The sequence below is a fragment of the Plecotus auritus genome, assembly GCF_963455305.1.
Source record: "Plecotus auritus genome assembly, chromosome: 9".
NCBI lineage: Eukaryota > Metazoa > Chordata > Mammalia > Chiroptera > Vespertilionidae > Plecotus > Plecotus auritus.
Window position 1 is genome coordinate 77484608 of NC_137783.1, and position 18252 is coordinate 77502859.

Sequence of the window (18252 nt, forward strand, 5' to 3'; positions counted from 1 at the left end):
AACTTGGGGCTATGAGAAATCATGCTGATACCACCTTAGAAAGATGAGGATGGGAAGAAGTTACTGGAACTCCAGAAGAAATAGAATCATGTATGCAGAACAGTTTGGGAGGACCTGTGACCTTCTGTTGAGGGTCATGGCCAGGTTGAAGCAAGCTCACAGGGAGGAAATCAGGGAAATATATACCCTCATCTAGCATTTCTCAAAATGAGGTTCCCAGACCAGCAAAATCAGCAACTCCTGGAAACTTAAAAAATGTAAATCTTTGTCCCATTCAAGAATCAGAAACTCTGAGGTTGAGGTCCAGCACCCAGTTTAACAAACCTTGTATGTGATTCTGAAGAATTTAATAAAGCAATTTGTTATGCAAAGTGCTGAGATCCTAGAAAGTCTCAGTGTATTGTTTGTGGATCCCAAAGAAATAAGCCAGAGAACTGGCTGTGAAAGATAGGTTTATTAGGACTTAACGTGTGCATCCGTGGCAGCCAACTGCTGAAGTTGTCCTGCTAAGTACCATCAAGCATGCTGACAGAACACACCAGGGTGGCTGTTGCTATTCTTTTGCTGCCACCCAGACTTTCTCAACACAAGGCTTTATAGAGCAAAGAGAACAGAAGAAACAGGGTATACAGGGTAGAGGAACTTGCATGAGATCAAAACACTAGCTGTTCACAATCCAGGCTCACATCTAGAAGCAGTTTCTCTGCGGACTTCCTGCTGGTTATTTGCTATCCTTGACTTGTTAATCAAAGATGCCCTAGGCTCGCTCTTGAACCTTTTATCTATTTACTCTCACTCCCCTTATGACTTCATCCAACCTTCTGCCTTTAAATGCAATATCATCTGTAGCTACAAGCACTAAATCACATCTCTAACCTCTACCCTTCGCCTGAACCCGGGTCTGGCAGATCCAACTATTCCCTGGATTTCTCACTTGGCACTCTTAAGTTAACATGTTCAAAGTTAAGCTCCAGATCTCCTCTTCCTTGCCAATCCTCTTCCTCCCACAGTGTTCCCCATCTCAGTTAATGACAATACTATCTGATCTTTCACAAGCCCCAAATTGTGGCATCATCCTTCATTTCAACATTCATCCTGCATCCTATTAATAACAATTATCTTGGCAGCTCTATTTTCCAAGTATATCCAGGTACTGAACACTTTTCACCTTCTCCACTGCCACCACAGTGTTCTAGGATACCATCATCTCTTGCATATATTTTTTTGCTGCATAACCACCTCCTAATTTGCCCCTAACCTTGCCCCTACCTGCATCAGTCTATCTATTCTCAGCATAGCCAGGGTTGTTTATTTATGAGTCAAATCATGCCATTCCTCACCTCAAAGTCCTATGGAGACTTCCTGTATCAGCTGCAGTATCAGTAACAGAAACATCAGCTAATACTACATGTTTTTATTTCTTCTTAAGGTTGTATATCTAGTGTGGGTCATCAGGGACTCTGTTCAACATAGTCACTCGGGAACCAGGTTGATAGAGACGCTGCCTTGACATATACTTTCATCATCACTGCAGCAGTGGGAAGGGGCTGGGAAAATACATAGTGGCTTTTAAAGATTCCACTCCCCCTAGAACTGACACATTCCATTTTCAATCTCATTTCATTGGCTAAAGCAAGGTGCCTTGCTGTGCAACAAGCTGCAGCAAAATCTCAGTGGAATGGAACAATAAGCATTTATTGTCCTACATCTGCACACAGGCTTGGAATCATCTGATCTAGATGAGACTAGGCCCAGTGGTCTGCTGTAAGCTTCAATTCATCTGGGATAGCACTATGTAACAGGTTTCTTATCTTCTTATGTTGTTTGTTTTCCTACTGTGATGGCAGAAGCCCAAGAGAGCAAATCTCACTTGGCAAGTACATCACAATTGCTTGCTTGCATTATGTCTACTTACATCTTGTTGTCCAAAGCAAGTCATGTGACCAAAACTATATATAGCCAAAGGGTACAGAAGTATAATATGTCTATGAAGTCTGGTCATGGGTGTGGATGCAAAGAAGAGGTGAAGAATTGGGACAAATAATCCAATCTATCACACTTGACTTTAATGGAGCAGGGAAATATACTAGTAATTCTCCTGTGGGCTTGGAAGGATACTTGGAAATACTTGTTGAACACCACTAAAAGACTTTAGTGGTATGAACCAAAGTCCTTACAATGACCTAAAAGATTCAATAAAATCTGGCTTCTCCTAGCTTCCTAATTTCACCTCTTGCCACTCAACTATTACAACCCCATATAAAGCAAACTTCTACCTCAGGGCTTTGCACTTACTATTTATTTTGCCAGGAATATTCTTTTATTAGGTATTTGCATAGTTTTCTCTTTTATGTTCTTTAGACCTTTACTTTAGATGAACACCTTAGCTAAAACTGAATTCCCCTGGACTATTGAACTCCTTTCCCTGTTTTTATTATCTACTAGAGGCCGGGTGCATGACATTTGTGCACTTGAATGGGGTGGGGAGGGTCCCGTTAGCCCGGCATGCACCCTTTAGCAGTCCAAGAGCCCTCAGGTGATGTCCCACTGAGGCTTAGGCCCGCTCCTCACTGGAAGCAGGCCTAAGCAGCAGTTGGACAGCCTTTGCGCTGCTGCAGCAGTGGGAGAGGCCTTTGCCAAATGATATTGCCTGCCCCTGCTGGCCTGGTCTCTCCCAAGTGCCCTCCTCTGCTGGCCTGGTCACCCCTAACTTCCCACAACTGCCCTCCCCTGCAGGCCATCTTGTGGTGGCCATCTTGTGTCCACATGGGGACAGCCATCTTTGACCACATTGGGGCGGCCATCTTGTGTGTTGGTGTGACGGTCAATTTGCATATTACTCTTTTATTAGATAAGATTCTTTAGTTCTGCCTCCTATCCAATGACTTAGACTGATGGTGTTATAATGTGATTAAGGATGTAGGTTGTAGAGGTACTGCCTGGAGTTTACTACTTTTTGACCTTGGATAATTTACTTGAACTATCTGTGCTTCACTTTTTCTTTTATTTAAAAAATTTTAAATTGAATTTACTAGGATGACATTATTTAATAAAATTATACTGGTTTCAGGTCAATTTTTCATCTTTATAAAACATAATGAACAAAATAATGTTGTGTTATAATAAAAAGCTTTATATTTTTATTAAGTGTAAATTTTAAGTGAATTTTAAAGAACTGTTATTCTTAAGTAAATTGAAACATATATTTTTTAATTTCACAGAACCCATTTATCATTGAGTTATTATGAGAATTAAGTGAATACATAGAAGCTTGAGAAAAATTCATTGCACATTATAAATACTCAATAGAAAGGCATTATTATTATAGTCAATATCTATTATTTGCAGCTTCTGTATTTGCAAGTTTGCCTACTCCCTAAGATTTATATGTAACTTCAAAATCAATACATGCAGCTGAAACTGGTTTGGCTCAGTGGATAGAGCGTTGGCCTGCGGACCGAAGGGTCCTGGGTTCGATTCTGGTCAAGGGCATGTACCTTGGTTGCAGGCACATCCCCAGTGGGAGGTGTGTAGGAGGCAGCTGATCGATGTTTCTCTCTCATCGATGTTTCTAGCTCTCTATCTCTCTCCCTTCCTCTCTGTAAAATATCAATTAAAAAAAAATCAATACATGCAGAGTTTTTGCTTTTGTTTTTTATGGTCATTTATGAACATGCACAGATTAGGAAAAAGTTTGATTTGTCCAACACACATGTTTCCAGCTAAGGTCATTCAAGGTGACACTCTACCCCTTGTTTCAGCTCTTATAAACAAGTGTCCTTCTCATGTTCTATTTCGTGCCATGTTTTTTTCACATTTTTGTGTATTTTGTTGGTGATTTTATCAGTTAAAATGGCCTTCAAGTGTAGTGTTGAAGGGCTGTGTGGGGTTCCTCAGTGCAAGAAGGTTGTGGTGTGATTTATGGTGAAAATCCATGTGTTAGATAAGCTTCACTTACGCATCTATCTAATAATAGGATAATATGCAAATTGATTGGGACACCGTCACAGTAACAACCAAACAGCGGGCTACATGTGCAGAAGGCTTGGGTGGGCGGGAACTTGCAGTGTTGGGGACACGATGGCAGCTGCTGCTTGCCCAGGGCTGGCCCAGGGCTCAGGCAAGCCGCTGATGGCCACTGCCATTGCAAGGGCCTGAGGCTCAGACAATGAGGGCCAGGCGAGGCTCAGGCAAGCCGCAGTGGCTGCAAAGGCTGAAGCTCAGGCAGCCTCACGGCTGGCTGTGGCAGCATCAGAGGCTTGATGGGGGTGTTGCCTTCCCCTGATCGCTGGGTCGCCTTCTGCAGAGGGAGGCCAGAGGCAGCAGTAGCGAGGGGTTGATGGAGGTAGTGCCTTTCCCTGATCAGCAGGTCGCCTCTGGCAGAGGGAGGCCAGACTGCGCTTAGGCCCGCTTCCTCTGGGGAGCGGGCCTAAGCTGTCAGTAGGACATCCCCTGAGGGCTCCTGGACTGTGAGAAGGGGCAGGCCAGGCTGAGGGACCTCCCCCCAGTACACGAATTTTGTGCACCAGGCCTCTAGTTTAAATATAAATTAATTTAAAAAAGTAAAATTCAAGTCTTCAGCTATACCAGTCACATTTCAAGTACTCAATAGTCACATGTAGTTAGTGGCTACAGTATTGGAACAATGCATATATAGTACATGCTCATCATCACATAGTTCTAGTGCACAGTGCTGCTATAGATAAAATGGTTTTCCCCAGAAAAAGAGTGGATGTGTGGATAGGGAGGAGTGTTTGGGGCAGTTAAATCAGTGGGTGTCTCCTATAGTTTCTTTGCAATACTTGATAAAACTGGCCCAATCCCCATGGGACAATTTGTTCCTCTGGTACTCAATATTTTTATACTCCTGCTCGGTAATCCTTCCCCTTCACTCTCCCCTCTCTTCTAAGTGACTCAACTGTCCCTGTGACTTTTCATAGCTTCAGGTTAGTGACTCCAAAATTTACATCTCATTCCCAGATCCTCCAACCAGATATGTCAAAGCCCATTTGGCATTAATATCACATTGAATTCTTGATCTACTCCAAATCTCCCCCTCTTTCTATGTCCCCCATCTCAATAAATGAAATATCTTTCTGCTCAGTTTGTTATGCCAGAGGCCTTGGAAAAATCCTTGACATCTTCCTTCTCCCTCTCAACACCCCTTTAGTCAATTAATCATTCAAAATATTTCTCTAATCTATCTACATTAAAAATTTTTTTTCTAGCATGACCGGTGTGGCCCACTAGTTGAGCGTCAACCTATGAACCAGGAGGTCATGATTTGAGTCTGTCAGGGCACATGCCGCGGTTGCTGGCTTGATCCCCAGTGTGGGGGGTGCAGGAGGCAGCCAATCAATTATTCTCTTTCATCATTGATGTTTCTATTTTTCTCTCTCCCTCTCCCTTTCCATTCCTCTCTGAAATCAATATTTTTTAAAAAAATTTTTTCTAATGCCACCATCTAATGTCACATTCTCCTTCCACTTTTCCCATGGCTAATATTTATTCAACTTTCTGCTTATGTTCCAATGCCATCTTAAGAAATCCTTTTCTGCCCCGATTTAAAGTTTACCTTTTAATGGCATCCCACATTATGCTTTTGCTTTTCTCAAATATGATAAATTATTTGTTTAATATCTAACCTTCATTCTCTAGTTTGACAAGAGCAGGAAACATAACTGTTTTATTGTTTGTGAGCTTTGTGAATTCTTCTTTTAGTCCTTTTAGTTGTGGTTATGAATGTCTTTCAGGTTTTGTTTTTCATCTTCTCAAAAGATGACTCCCAGTCACCATTACAAGCCTTGGCTCTTCTGAGAGACATGATCTCTTCTCTCAAAAGTACCCTCTCCTTTCTGCCTCCTTAGTTTTCTGAGGAGCATATGTTCTTTCAAAATTCCAACTCATATGGCTCTTTCTCCCAGGACAGCTCACAATCCTGCACTGACCTCCCATATAGTCATTGAGACCTTTGAATCCTCCTGTTAACCTTTCTTGCAGTCTCAGTGCATTTAAATAGCACCTCCTAGATAAACAATGTACAGTCTGCCCAAACACTAGGGGCCTATATCCTTCCTGTCTCTGAGGTCTCACTTCTGTCCTTATCTCATTCCCTAGAACTTTGAGGAGCTTCCTAATTCATACCCCTACCACCATCATTTCCTGTAGACTGTCATTTCCCAACATTGCAAAAGTGTTCTGTTGAAAAGAACCTATAGAACATCTTACCCTTCTGATTTTGTAAATGAAGAAACAGTAGGTACAGCAAGTGGCAGACTTGTCACTATACCCAAGGCCTTCTTCCTTATACTTGCTCAGAAAGCCTCATGGCTTCCTCTCCTACATGTAAAAGGCAAAACTCTTTGCTAGCCATCCACATGAGATTCTCTGTAATCAGAAGTTTTCTACATCCTATTTTGGAAATCCTTATATTTACTTTATATATAGATTTGCTGGAGGATCTTTGTTCTTTTTGTTTATCCCACCTACAACATATTTCTCCAGTTTTATCCTCTGTTGTGGACCTTGGGTTTTGAACCCCAAAGTGTGCCTGGTAGTGTTCTTTAATACATTTTGTTGTTGAATGACTAACTGAAATATTTAAATTAATCACTTTTCCCCATATTGAATGTGGCTAGATTTCCTTTAACAGAAGTCAATAAATATCCATCGCCATATTCCAAAGTTTGTACTAAAATGGAAAATATTGGGAGACATTCACTTGATGTATTCAACTCTCAAAAAGCATTGATTTCTTAATAGTTGGCACTTTCAACCCTATTACTTGCTTACTTGAGAAAGTGCATTTGATCTCTTGATCTTAAATGACCTCTGGTGCCTTTTCAAAGTAGACATGGATCTGATTGATGGTGGCTAGGGATTAGCGAGGAAGAGGAGAAATGTGGAAGTAACAGGGGGAAGAAGATAGGCTAGAATTGTGGTCAGCAAACTGAGGCTCGCGAGCCACATGCAGCTCTTTGGCCCCTTGAGTGTGGCTCTTCCACAAAATACCATGGCCTGAGCGAGTCTATTTTGAAGAAGTGGTGTTAGAAGAAGTTTAAGTTTAAAATATTTGGCTCTCAAAAGAAATTTCAATTGTTGTACTGTTGATATTTGGCTCTGTTGACTAATGAGTTTGCCGACCACTGGGCTAGAAGATACTAGAAGAGAGTGAATTTATAATATGTCCTCAACCAAAGATATATGTTAGATAATATGATCCAGACTTTAGTTCTTGAAAGAAAATTTGCTTTATAAGCTTTATTTAAAAGTGAATCCAAGAATTATTTTAACAGTTGGTTCTTGGCCACTAAGACTGGCAAATGATATCCAACAGTTTAAAATAATTAGAAAGTCAAATGGTTTATTAGAAAATGAATATTTCTTGGCCCATAACTTGCTCACTGGGTACAATAACCTTTATTATGGACTCAGCTCCACTCCCTTTTAATGTGATCTGCTAATGAATTTTGAGAGATCTCTGTAGAAATAAAATTTATTTTTTAAAAGATACAAATTAACTGGCAAATTCAGGACTATAGCATAAACAGCAAATATAAAGTCTTAAATTAAGCGGTTAGTTGCTTATCCATTGTTGCTGTCTAAGTATATTTGGGAGATTTCCCAGGATGTTATGTTAAGTTTTGAAGGCCTGTGTAGTCTTTAACTTGATCTTTAAAAACAACAGAATTTAAGTGAATGTCAATAAAAGCAGTGAATTATAAATATCCTCTCTCCCAGCATATCTGACCAGAGCTGTCAATAAACAAAATCGTATTTTCTAGGATTTGAGGCACGAATACTAGGCTATGCATTTTAATTTAGTGTTTGACCAGAGGACCCTAGGAGTACATGAACAATTTAGACATCTGTTGAGTTATTCTTAGAGTAAAACTGGACACATGCACATTTTAGGAAATGAAATAAAATTTGTATTTGCATTAAAATGTTGTTTATATATGGCTAGTATGATATTTTTTACATAAAACAGTTATCTGAGTTAACTACTATGCACAGCATTATTTGATCCTTTCCCTGCCCCTCCCTCACATATTCATGGGTATTTCTATGATAAACTTAGTTCTTGCCACATAATACATATGTTTCTACTTCTTTCCCCCAAACTAAACTAAAGTGGTAGTTTCACCCCATGCTGTGCAGCTGCTGTCCTGTCTCTGATAGCCAGATGATAAAAACTCAGCTACAAGCAAAAACAGAAGTTTTGCAGTGAGAAGAGCTCTCCTTATATGGCCCCCAACCCAAATTATAAACCAAAGTCTATATAAGTGTAGCCCCTAAAGTGGTCTCCCTGAGCTGACACAACTGACCCACCAGCTAGGGTGTCCGTCCAGATGGGGAAAGGTGTGAGAGCGGACAATGGGGAAATGGGTCTGTGATGTGGCTACTTTCAGGTCCTGGAGGAAGAGATGGGCTGTGAACTCTCCTAAGTGAGCAATGTCAGAGGAAGTTATATTTCATTAAAAGGCCACAGGGGAAACACACATTCAGACAAAGAAGCAATAACAGCAGTAAGAGGACAACAAAGTCCGAGTCCCACCTCATTGCCTGGCTTCAGGACAAGGACAGAGTAGAATCCTGAGGTCAGGGAACAAGGCTTTTGCTCCTTCAGCATTGTAAACCCAATCTTTCAGAAATCAGGTGCCCCACGTTGTCACTCCAAACAGGTGCATGCATTTGTAAAAGCAAGTTTGTAACATTGTACAGCTTTGAAAGCTGCACTGAGTACTAAATAATGGAGCACTTTTGTTCAAAAGCAACATTTATTTTTCAGGAAGATAAGAGGGATATTACATTTGCTATGAGGGGGAAAAGCTGCATGTTACCAATATGACAAAAACAACAATTCTACTTTTGAAAATGTTTTGCCCTCTAAGAACATATTGAATGAAAGGCATTATTTCAGGTGCATTTATTAGGGTTTGTTTTGAAATGCACTTTGTAGGGTGAGTTTTTTATTCCTTTGATGGCAATGATACAGATTTATTGGAAATACAATAGGTAACAGATAACCAAGGGAGACGTTTTAATAAAACACCGAGGAAAGAAAAAAGAAAGTGAGTGAATATGCCTGCTCACATTTCAGCTAACAGATAAGAAGTGCAGACAGGGCTTTCACTGGCTCCCAGCCTGGAACGTTTTTTGAAAATTGGGTAAAACACTCTCATTTTTCCAACTTACAGACATGATGTAAGCTGAACAAGCTAACGTGATGTAACACATTTCGGTTTTGGTACAGTAATCTGATGTTTTCATAGGAAACTTGCAAATGATCACGAAGGGGAAGAGTGATGTCTGTCTCGGCTATTGCTGATTGCACGCTGGGATTTTGGACAACAGAACAATCTCCATTTCATCTTACCACTCACTCCCCTGGACACATTTTGAAGGTATGTTTTCAAAAAGCACTGGCCTTTCTTTTCAAAGAACTGAGAAGAAATGAGCTAAGGACAGTGAGGATTTGGTCCTGAGGGCACCATGCTTAAAATTCCAAATAGATTGTGGTCACTCATCTTGACACCGGGACTTCACAAGCACCTGTCATATACCCCTCACTCAAATTGGGTCTCGTCAGTAGGGACCTGGACTCAGGAAAGAAATCGGATCTCCTTTCTTCTTTCAAGGCAGCAAGAAAAACGTAGTTCTCTCTGAGATGCCCCTAAGCTATCTTGATTTCAGGGTTGCTTTCTTAAGAGTCTTGCTTTGGAGAATGATGAATCACTTCCTACTCCTGGAGTCAGTCTCCCTTCAAATAGACAGTAAGGAGCCAGAGAGGAAAAAATTACTCTGCACAGCAATGATAACCACTGATGCAGAAACAGTTTCCTAGTGGTGGAACCGGGCCAACCTCGTGCTCCCACAATTTGCAGAGTGGCTTCTTAGAATAAGCCCCATAGATTTGGAAAAGAACTAGAGACCCCAGATCTGATTTCACTTAGTTCAGTAAAAGGACTTTAGAGATGGTGAGTGTGTACATGATTAGGGATTTATATAAATAAGTTTGGGTTGTTTTAATACACAAAAGCTTTTAGGCTACAAGCAATCCGTGATTGCTTGCCAAATATAAAATGCCATTGTAAATCCATGTCTGTATATGGAAGAGACAGGAACACAGAAGCAATATACATAAAATCAATTAGCATAGTTTGGAGAGTTTGAATTCATTATTAAATATGGGTCCTATCAAGTATTCCATCAAATTTCCAGTAAGGGTAATACTTCAATGCTGAATTTTTTTACTTTCAACTACCCAAATCTTTCAATGAACATTATTCTGAAAGGCTCATACAGAGTCCCCAGGCCATTCTCCAGAGAAGTTACTTCTGCAGATGGGTTTCTGGAAAGAAACAATTAAATTGCATCTTGTAGGATTATAATAATAAACCTTCTGAGAAAATTTTTTTGGACTGGTGTTAAATAAATTTGCATGCCTCAGCAAGATGCACCAAAAGGAGACTTAATGACTTAATTTCCAAAGCCCCTGCTTACCTATGTAGACAGGCAATTATTGTCTACATAGGTAAGTATGTAGTTTATCTCATGAAAAAAACATGGTTTGGTTTGTGCCTTTTCCCCAGAAAGCATATTTTCTTTTTTTTATAGTTAAGATGTATATATAAGAAAAACTCATCTTTTGGTTTTCAATATATAAGGTGCTTTCTTTAAAAGAGCAAGATTAAAAATTGTTTTGGGACTCAAAATTTAAAAATAAGTTAACCTTCCAAATATTTCAAAGACATGTTTCATGTATTTACTATGTCCCTTATTTTATGAAAAGACTTTAAGGAGCGAAATGACCCAACCTTGTAAGCTCTGGTGTACCTGGTTATATATACTGAATAAACCATTTGGCCCATTTACATGTAGACATGGATATATCCTCAGACACTATTATTAAATGCAATTCTATATTCTGCATATGGAGGTTGATGATACACCTTTCCGCTTGCCATGATACTAACGAAGCTAGGCTGAAACTCAACAACCACTTGTATTCATTGCTTTGCAGGCTAGCAGTAAGTTCAGCTGCTGGTGGGAAAAGGGTCACTTGTGACACCCTCCTTAAACTAAAGGATCTTTCATGCTTAGTGTACATGCAGATTCTCTTATCGAGGTGGTCTGGAGTTGCAGATACAGTCGCACCGCTCATGGTGATCCAACTGGATGTCAACGAGAGCCATGTACTTCGATCTACCCCTCCTCCTGAAATGGCCGGGATCAAACTTTAATACCTAGGACAATAAGCATATTTCCTGTTAGAAAGCCCTTAGAGTACAACTCAATAGATGTCACTTATTCTCTTTGTGACAGCTGGTTCTTAACCCTTTGAGAATTCACACATGTAATTCTTTTTTCAATTATCAACTCCCTGAAGTGAAGGGCTCAGCTGATCACAGTGCCTCCTGAATCACCTACCTGCAGTACCAAGATGACCTCAGGTGTCCTAGCACATAGTTATTGACAGCTTTCTAAGGGCCTGCTTTATCTCAGGTGCTGTCCCAAATATTGTCGTGACAATTCTTCTGCCAAAGCATATGTTATGGATAAATAACAATACTGAGCATATTATTATTTCTGTGACAGCACAATGAATAAAGTCATGAACATAAAATGCCGCTATTGCTACATTTTTGATAGATGTAAAACAATTTGCCCTAATGAAGATCATTAGGGCCAGCTATAAATAAATGAAAATGTGTTTATGTTCTTACATATACTAGGTGTACCAGTTATAATGGCAAATTTTGTAATCAAAGAAAACATGATAATTTCAAGAGAAACATCAAAAGTGCTTTATTCAAAGTAATGTCCATCGCTAGCTACACATTTCCCCAACTTTCAGGTAATTTGTGGATACTGTCCCAATAGAACTTTTCTTGTTTTGAGGCAAACCATTCAGAGACCCAATTTTCCACTTCTTCGTATGTTTTGAAATGCTGCTCAGAAAGTGCATGTGCCATCGATCAGAACAAGTGGTAATCTGAAAGAGCAAGGTCTGGTGAATACAGCGGATGGGTTAATACTTCCCAGGCAAGATCTTTTAACGTGTCTTTAACTGATTTTGATGTGTGTGATGGAGTGTCATCATTAAGCAAAATTACTTTGCCGTGTCTTCTGTCACATTCTGGTCGTTTCACAATCAAAGCGTGGTTCATATTTATTATTTGTTGTCTGTAGTGATCAGTATTAATGGTTTCACCTGATTTTAGAAGTTCATAATAACCACACTTCCTGATCCCACCAAACGCAGAGCATTGTCTTCTTCCCAAAGCAATTTGGCCTGGCAGTCAATGTTGATGATTGACCTGGATCAACCCATGATTTTGTGCATTTGGGATTCTCAAAATAAATCCACTTTTCATTGCCAGTCACAATTTGATGCAAAAAGACTTTCTTTTGTGCCATTGAAGCAACATTTTACTGATGACTTTTCGGTTTTCCATTTGTCTTTCGTTCAGTTGATGTGGCACCCATTTTCCTTCCTTTAAAATCTTTCCCATTGCTTGTAAACAATCGGAAATTGTTTGCTGAGCAACATTTAATCTTTCTGCAAGTTGTTTTTGAGTTTGACATGCATCTTCATCCAATAATGCTTGTAATTGTTGGTCTTCAAACTTTTTCAGTTGACCTGAACGTTCTTTGCCTTTCACATCGAAATAATCACTTTTAAAGTGTTTATACCAGTGTTCACAAGTATCTTGAAATGGAGCATGTTCACCATAAGCTTCCTGAAGTATACAATAAATTTTTCTTCAAAATAAAGTAATGAATTAAAATTTCCTGCAAATGCTCTTTTTTTGGCACAAAATTTGACATTTTTAAACTTAAAAATATCTATGATGTTAACACCTTCAGAAAGTTTGACATATGAAGTTTTGAAGCTTGTTGTCAATATAACAAAATAGCATACATATCAAATTGCATATATATCAACATATGTGTAACTCCATCTATTGAAAAAAAAAATCCGCATTATTAACCAGTACACCTAGTATGTTAATATGTAGTATCTTTTATAATTCAAATCACCAAAATTTTTGTACATTAATATTTGTGTATCAATATAGCATTTCTTAAATTAATAAAGTATAACCTCATTTTTTAAATGAAAAGATTTAAAATAATTTTTTTAAATTAGTAAGTTTCAATAGAAGGTAGCTCTTCTTTCCTGCTGTGCCTTCATTGAAGTGAAACATTAGTCATCACATCACACATACTTGGAAAATTATATACTTGTTCTTATATATATTATATGGTCAGTTTAATTGCTTTCCTTGTTTATGCTCTTAGGTTCTGGTTAGAGGTTAGCCTTCACTTTTGATTTTGTTCTATCTCCCTCTTAGACTCTGAAGTCTGTCATAGTACCATACAATTATGTGGCATTTTACATTTTTCAAAGAACTTGCACAGATGCACTATTTCTTTTGCCCTCAGACAAACCGCATCACATACTAGAGGAGGCATCCTTATTTCCATGTTATAGATTACAGAATGGAAACTTTAAAGAAGGCTAAGGTCCTCTAGGGACTCGGACCCGGGAGCCGGGCCTTTTCCTCTGGGCTCCTAGAACACTCTGACCCAGTGCCTCTCCAATGTGCCTACGATTTCCTTTTGTGACTCCTCGGGTAGACCAGACACACCTGTGCCATGTAAATATAAGTTATTTGGACTTTATTCCATTAGATACTGTTAAGTACTTTACTCACTTTGTTCATAGATGAGAAAAGAGGGAAATTAAGTTACTTGCCCAAAGTCACAGAGCTAGTCATTAGTAGAACCAGAATTTGACTCATGACCTTATCCATGAAATTAAAACTTTGTTTGTATAACTCGGCAGCGTGCTGGAAAAATAGTAGCTGCTAAAGAAACCTCCTGGGTGAAGGTGGTGGGCGATGCCCGCAATGCAGGAGGGAGTGGAAGTGCAGGATTCTTCCTTTTTACCGCCTCCCCACATCTCCTCTATTCTACCTCCAGCAAACACAGGGGACAAAACAAGCCAGGAAATAAAGAAAAGGCCAAAAGAGTGGCCCATGCTTTGGACCACTTTTAATCCTTTCACATTTTTGGAAGGAAATGTAAAGTACCAAGAGCAGAGTTACAATGACATTTGCCCACTGCTCCCACGTTCTCTCCTGTTGGCTAACTATAGAACACAAAAGATGCCGCTTCTCCGTGAAAAATAAGCAAAAGAAGCAATGGTTGAAGAATGGATTAATTACCTTCTGGGTTATTCAGCAGCCCTGCCCATGACAGATTTGGTCAGAGTGCCTAAGAAGGGGTTAGCAGCTGTGGACAAACTACGGCCCGCAGGCCGGATCCGGCTGTTCTATCCGGTTCTCTTGCTCTCCCCTCCGCTCCTTTACTTTGAATTTATATTAGGTCACACAAACACTCCATCCATGCTTTTGTTCCGGCCCTCCGGTCCAGTTTAAGAACCCATTGTGGCCCTCGAGTCAAAAAGTTTGCCCACCCCTGGGTTAGAGGCTGGAGTCCTACAGCTTTGCCAAGAATTTCTCAATACAAATTAGCTGTTGTCCAAGACTGGCTGCATGTAAACCAGATTTGGGGGCTGGCAGATACAGGGGAGGAAAATGGTTTATAAGAAGATGAGCACACGTTAAATATTCTCTGTGTAAAGAAGGCCATTATGAAAGCCTTCTAAGTTGCAATGAGGGGCACCTATAAAATCAGCACTGTTGATTTGCTTTCTCATTTGATTTGTTTTCTCATTTGAGATGAGAGCAGAGGCTGGGCAGTGTTCCTAATTTGCCTCCTGACTGTTAGGGGGTTTTCCCTGTGTTTCATATTAAGCAATGTGAGCACAGCGTATATGTGTTTTGCTGATAAGAAGAGAAAAATGAATTGGCAGACACTTTCCCAGACAAGACAGGAAAGCACTGTTTGAACAAAGTGGAAATTGGACCGCTTTGCTGACTGATCACAGGACCGATGTTCAAAGCTTTCAGACCATGTAATAGTCTTAAGTTCAGGTACACAGCACTGCAAGGAGGAAGAGAGCAAAGCTGATCTGAGAGATGGTGGAAAGTTAAAAGAAAAATGAAGAGCCTTTATCTGAGATAGCAAACTGGCTAGTTATGGGTTATCTGGTCACCGTTAAAGGGAAGGAACCATTGAATTAATTATAGCCACTGCTGGACACTTGCTAATAGGAACCATCACAAAATGATTTCCTATTTTCCGAGCTGTGAGTCACAGCTGCAAGCACACACGCTGAAGTGAAAATTCACTGAGGAGCAGTCAGCCATTAAGAAATGTGGGTGAAAGTGGAAATCTCTACTCCTCTCCACCACCTGGAAACGCAGGTGATGCCAGGGAAAGTTAACTTTTACTAAATGGAGAATGACGGCGCAATCGTCATTCTCCATTTAGTATAGAATGACGGCACCACCATCTCTCAGATCAGCTTTGCTCTCTTCCTCCTTGCAGTGCTGTGTACCTGAACTTAAGACTGGCAAGTTGGGAGCTTTCATAACACTACACAAAGCCAAAAACGCTCAGTTTGCAAATTACCATATCACAAAATATATTTAACTTCAGTGCCAATAAACCAGCGAGTGAATCATTGCCATAAAGCTATTACACTAATAAAAAAATACCAGGCAGAAAAGCTATCTGCTGAGTTGCCTTCTTGTTTATTGGGAATTTATTTTTAAAAAGGTTGTTAAGGCCTTGTAACAGTTCTCAAATTAATGGCTGACATAGGAACACAAGTACATATTTCAGGACAAATGCAATGTCTAAACCTGAATCATTAAGAGTTCATTTAAGATTCTCCCTAACTTCTGAAGCAGGCACTGTTCAGTACACATACAGTTTCTTATCTTAACATATAAAGAAAACACTTCTTATTTTTGTTTCCATTTTGACTGCTCTCATGCTTATAGATTATATGAAAAAATGTGCATACAGTTAAGATTTTAAGGGCTGGTGGTCGATTTTTCTGAAATGTAAGTGACCATAAGCAAAAATACTTTGAGAAGGGATTGCATTCTATTTCTACTTGGGTAAGTGCTCAGCTTGCAGCAAGAGTTGCAACAGAGGCGGCCTTGCAATAGAAGAACTGATTCCAAGTCATAAGACAGAGCATTCAACAAAAAAGACACGAATGATGAAAAGTTCAGCAACGTTTTGTTGACAAATTAAGTTTGAAGGTAACCAAAGGCTGGGAGCCTATAAAACTCTCATGAATTTTGAAAATGAAATCTTGATGTCAGTGGACATTTACTTCTAATGGAAGTTTTCTGTGAACACCCTAGGGTTACTAGGGCGTATACTTAAGCACAGTCCCTACTTTTACAAAACTAAGTAGTCAAATGAGCTCAGTGGTTAAGCATCGACCTATGAACCAGGAGGTCAAGGTTCGATTCTGATCTGGATACATGCTTCGGTTGTGAGTTCGAACCCCAGTAGAGAGCATGCATCTCATCATTGATGTTTCTATCTCTCTCTCTCCCTTTCCCTTCCTCTCTAAAATCAATAAAAAATATATATTTTTAAAAATAGTCAAATGATTTTTATTTTAGAGAATCAGTGGCTACATGTTCAACCGACCCATTGCAGAAAACATGATGAAAGCCTAGCTGGGCACCAGATTTCAGAGTATGACAATAGCGCTGAGAATCATTCATGACACAGATGGGTCTTGTCTACCTGAGGAGCATCATGCCCTAAGACAGGTTGGCTAATCTTTGGCAGGAAGGCGTGATGTGAAGCTAGATCTTGAAGGGAAAGAATGAGCGCTTTTTGTAGTACTTCAGGGGAGTCCATTCACTCACTAGGTGAGTGATCAGGGCTGTCAGAACTGAGGAAGCAAGAACAGGCTCAGAAAATTCCACTCATATCTGTTTTGTGCTTTATACTCTTGAGATGCTTTCATTCCCTCAGTAGCCCCAGGAGCTAAGTAGCACGGGTGTGATTACTGATGAATGAATTAACTTCTCTATAAACATTAACTGTTCCAGATTACATCTTTATTCTTTTGCATTTACCTAGCACTCCAACCACCAATTTGTTTATATTCCATACACAATTTCAGTAAGATGAGATTTTGGGGCTAGGAAAGAGTGTAACAGTGAACAGATAGCAAGTAACTTCAGGTCTGCCTGGGACTCAACATTGTAGGTTGTAAATGAGGAAACCTGGGGCCCTGGGGGAGAGGGGGTTACTTGGTTGGTCTAGGTTGTCTCCCATGAGGTAAAGCTGGAACCAGAATCCACATATACTGCCCTGGCTCTCAGAGGAAAACAGACACAGCCTGAAAAGAGCTGTCTTATGGCTTCAATCAAGAAGGAGAAAGAAACAAAAAGAAAGAATAAAGGCAAGAATAAGAATAAGCTCTAGAAATGATAGTTCCAGAAAAAAAAAAAAATAGAGTAGAAACTCTGAAAAAAATTTTTTTTTGTCTTCTTGGTCTTAATTTATAATTTTAGCTAAAAATTTTTCAATAGAAAATACTTAAAGCATATAAAAACTGAAAGTACTATTCTTTTAGCACAAGATTTTATTACCTCTAATTAATCCTCTGATTCATATATAAGTATCTGCCTGTATCTCTCTTATAAACTGTAATATGAAGCAATTTTTAATATAAAATTCTACATTAAAATTGAAAGAATCCTGGAAAGTTATTTTTAATTCTGTGCAGAGACAATAATGATTCTAGATGTTGAAAATGTGTCAGAAACAGGCTTGTGTGTTCAATATGGTTGCTATTAGCCATGTGTAGCTATTTACATTAACGTTAAGGCAAATAAAATGAAAATTTCAGTTTCTTATGGGTGTGACATAGATTTGTAACCACATATTGCTAGTGAGTACTATTTTGGACAGCGTGGATATGAAATAGTAGAATTTCTAGATATGAAACTAGAAATTTTAGTAGTATAGGGTTATATCAGCTTTGTGACAAAAACATGGGAGAAAGGACAAAGAAAATTAATTTTTATCTTTCTCTCTCTGCTGTTTCCTACCTTTTTAGCTGTTGACTGAATGGACATAGGAGACCACATGATGAAAAACAGTAAATGTTAATGAAAAAGCTCACCGTATTTCTAGGGAACATCCAACTCCTTCATTGCACATTATCAAGGGAAGATGAGAATTGATATATATAGCATCCTCTGTCTACACATTATGTTTTCTGGACCCTTCCCCATTTAAAAATCATCACCTAAGGTATCTTTTATATCTTATTTATTCCAAGAGGCATAGAAT

General features: G+C 39.3%; 1 protein-coding gene across 2 annotated transcripts in view; it reads right to left on the minus strand.

Annotated features, from left to right (window-relative positions):
- Positions 1 to 8768: 8768 nt before the first annotated feature.
- PDGFD (platelet derived growth factor D) overlaps positions 8769 to 18252 on the minus strand; it is a 279623-nt gene continuing 270139 nt past the window's right edge. For both annotated transcript variants that reach the window (XM_080641016.1, XM_080641015.1), the window contains exon 7: positions 8769 to 11249. In XM_080641016.1, coding sequence (XP_080497142.1) covers positions 11124 to 11249 — 126 coding nt within the window. In that variant the 3' untranslated portion in view covers positions 8769 to 11123. The remainder of the gene's footprint in view (positions 11250 to 18252) is intronic.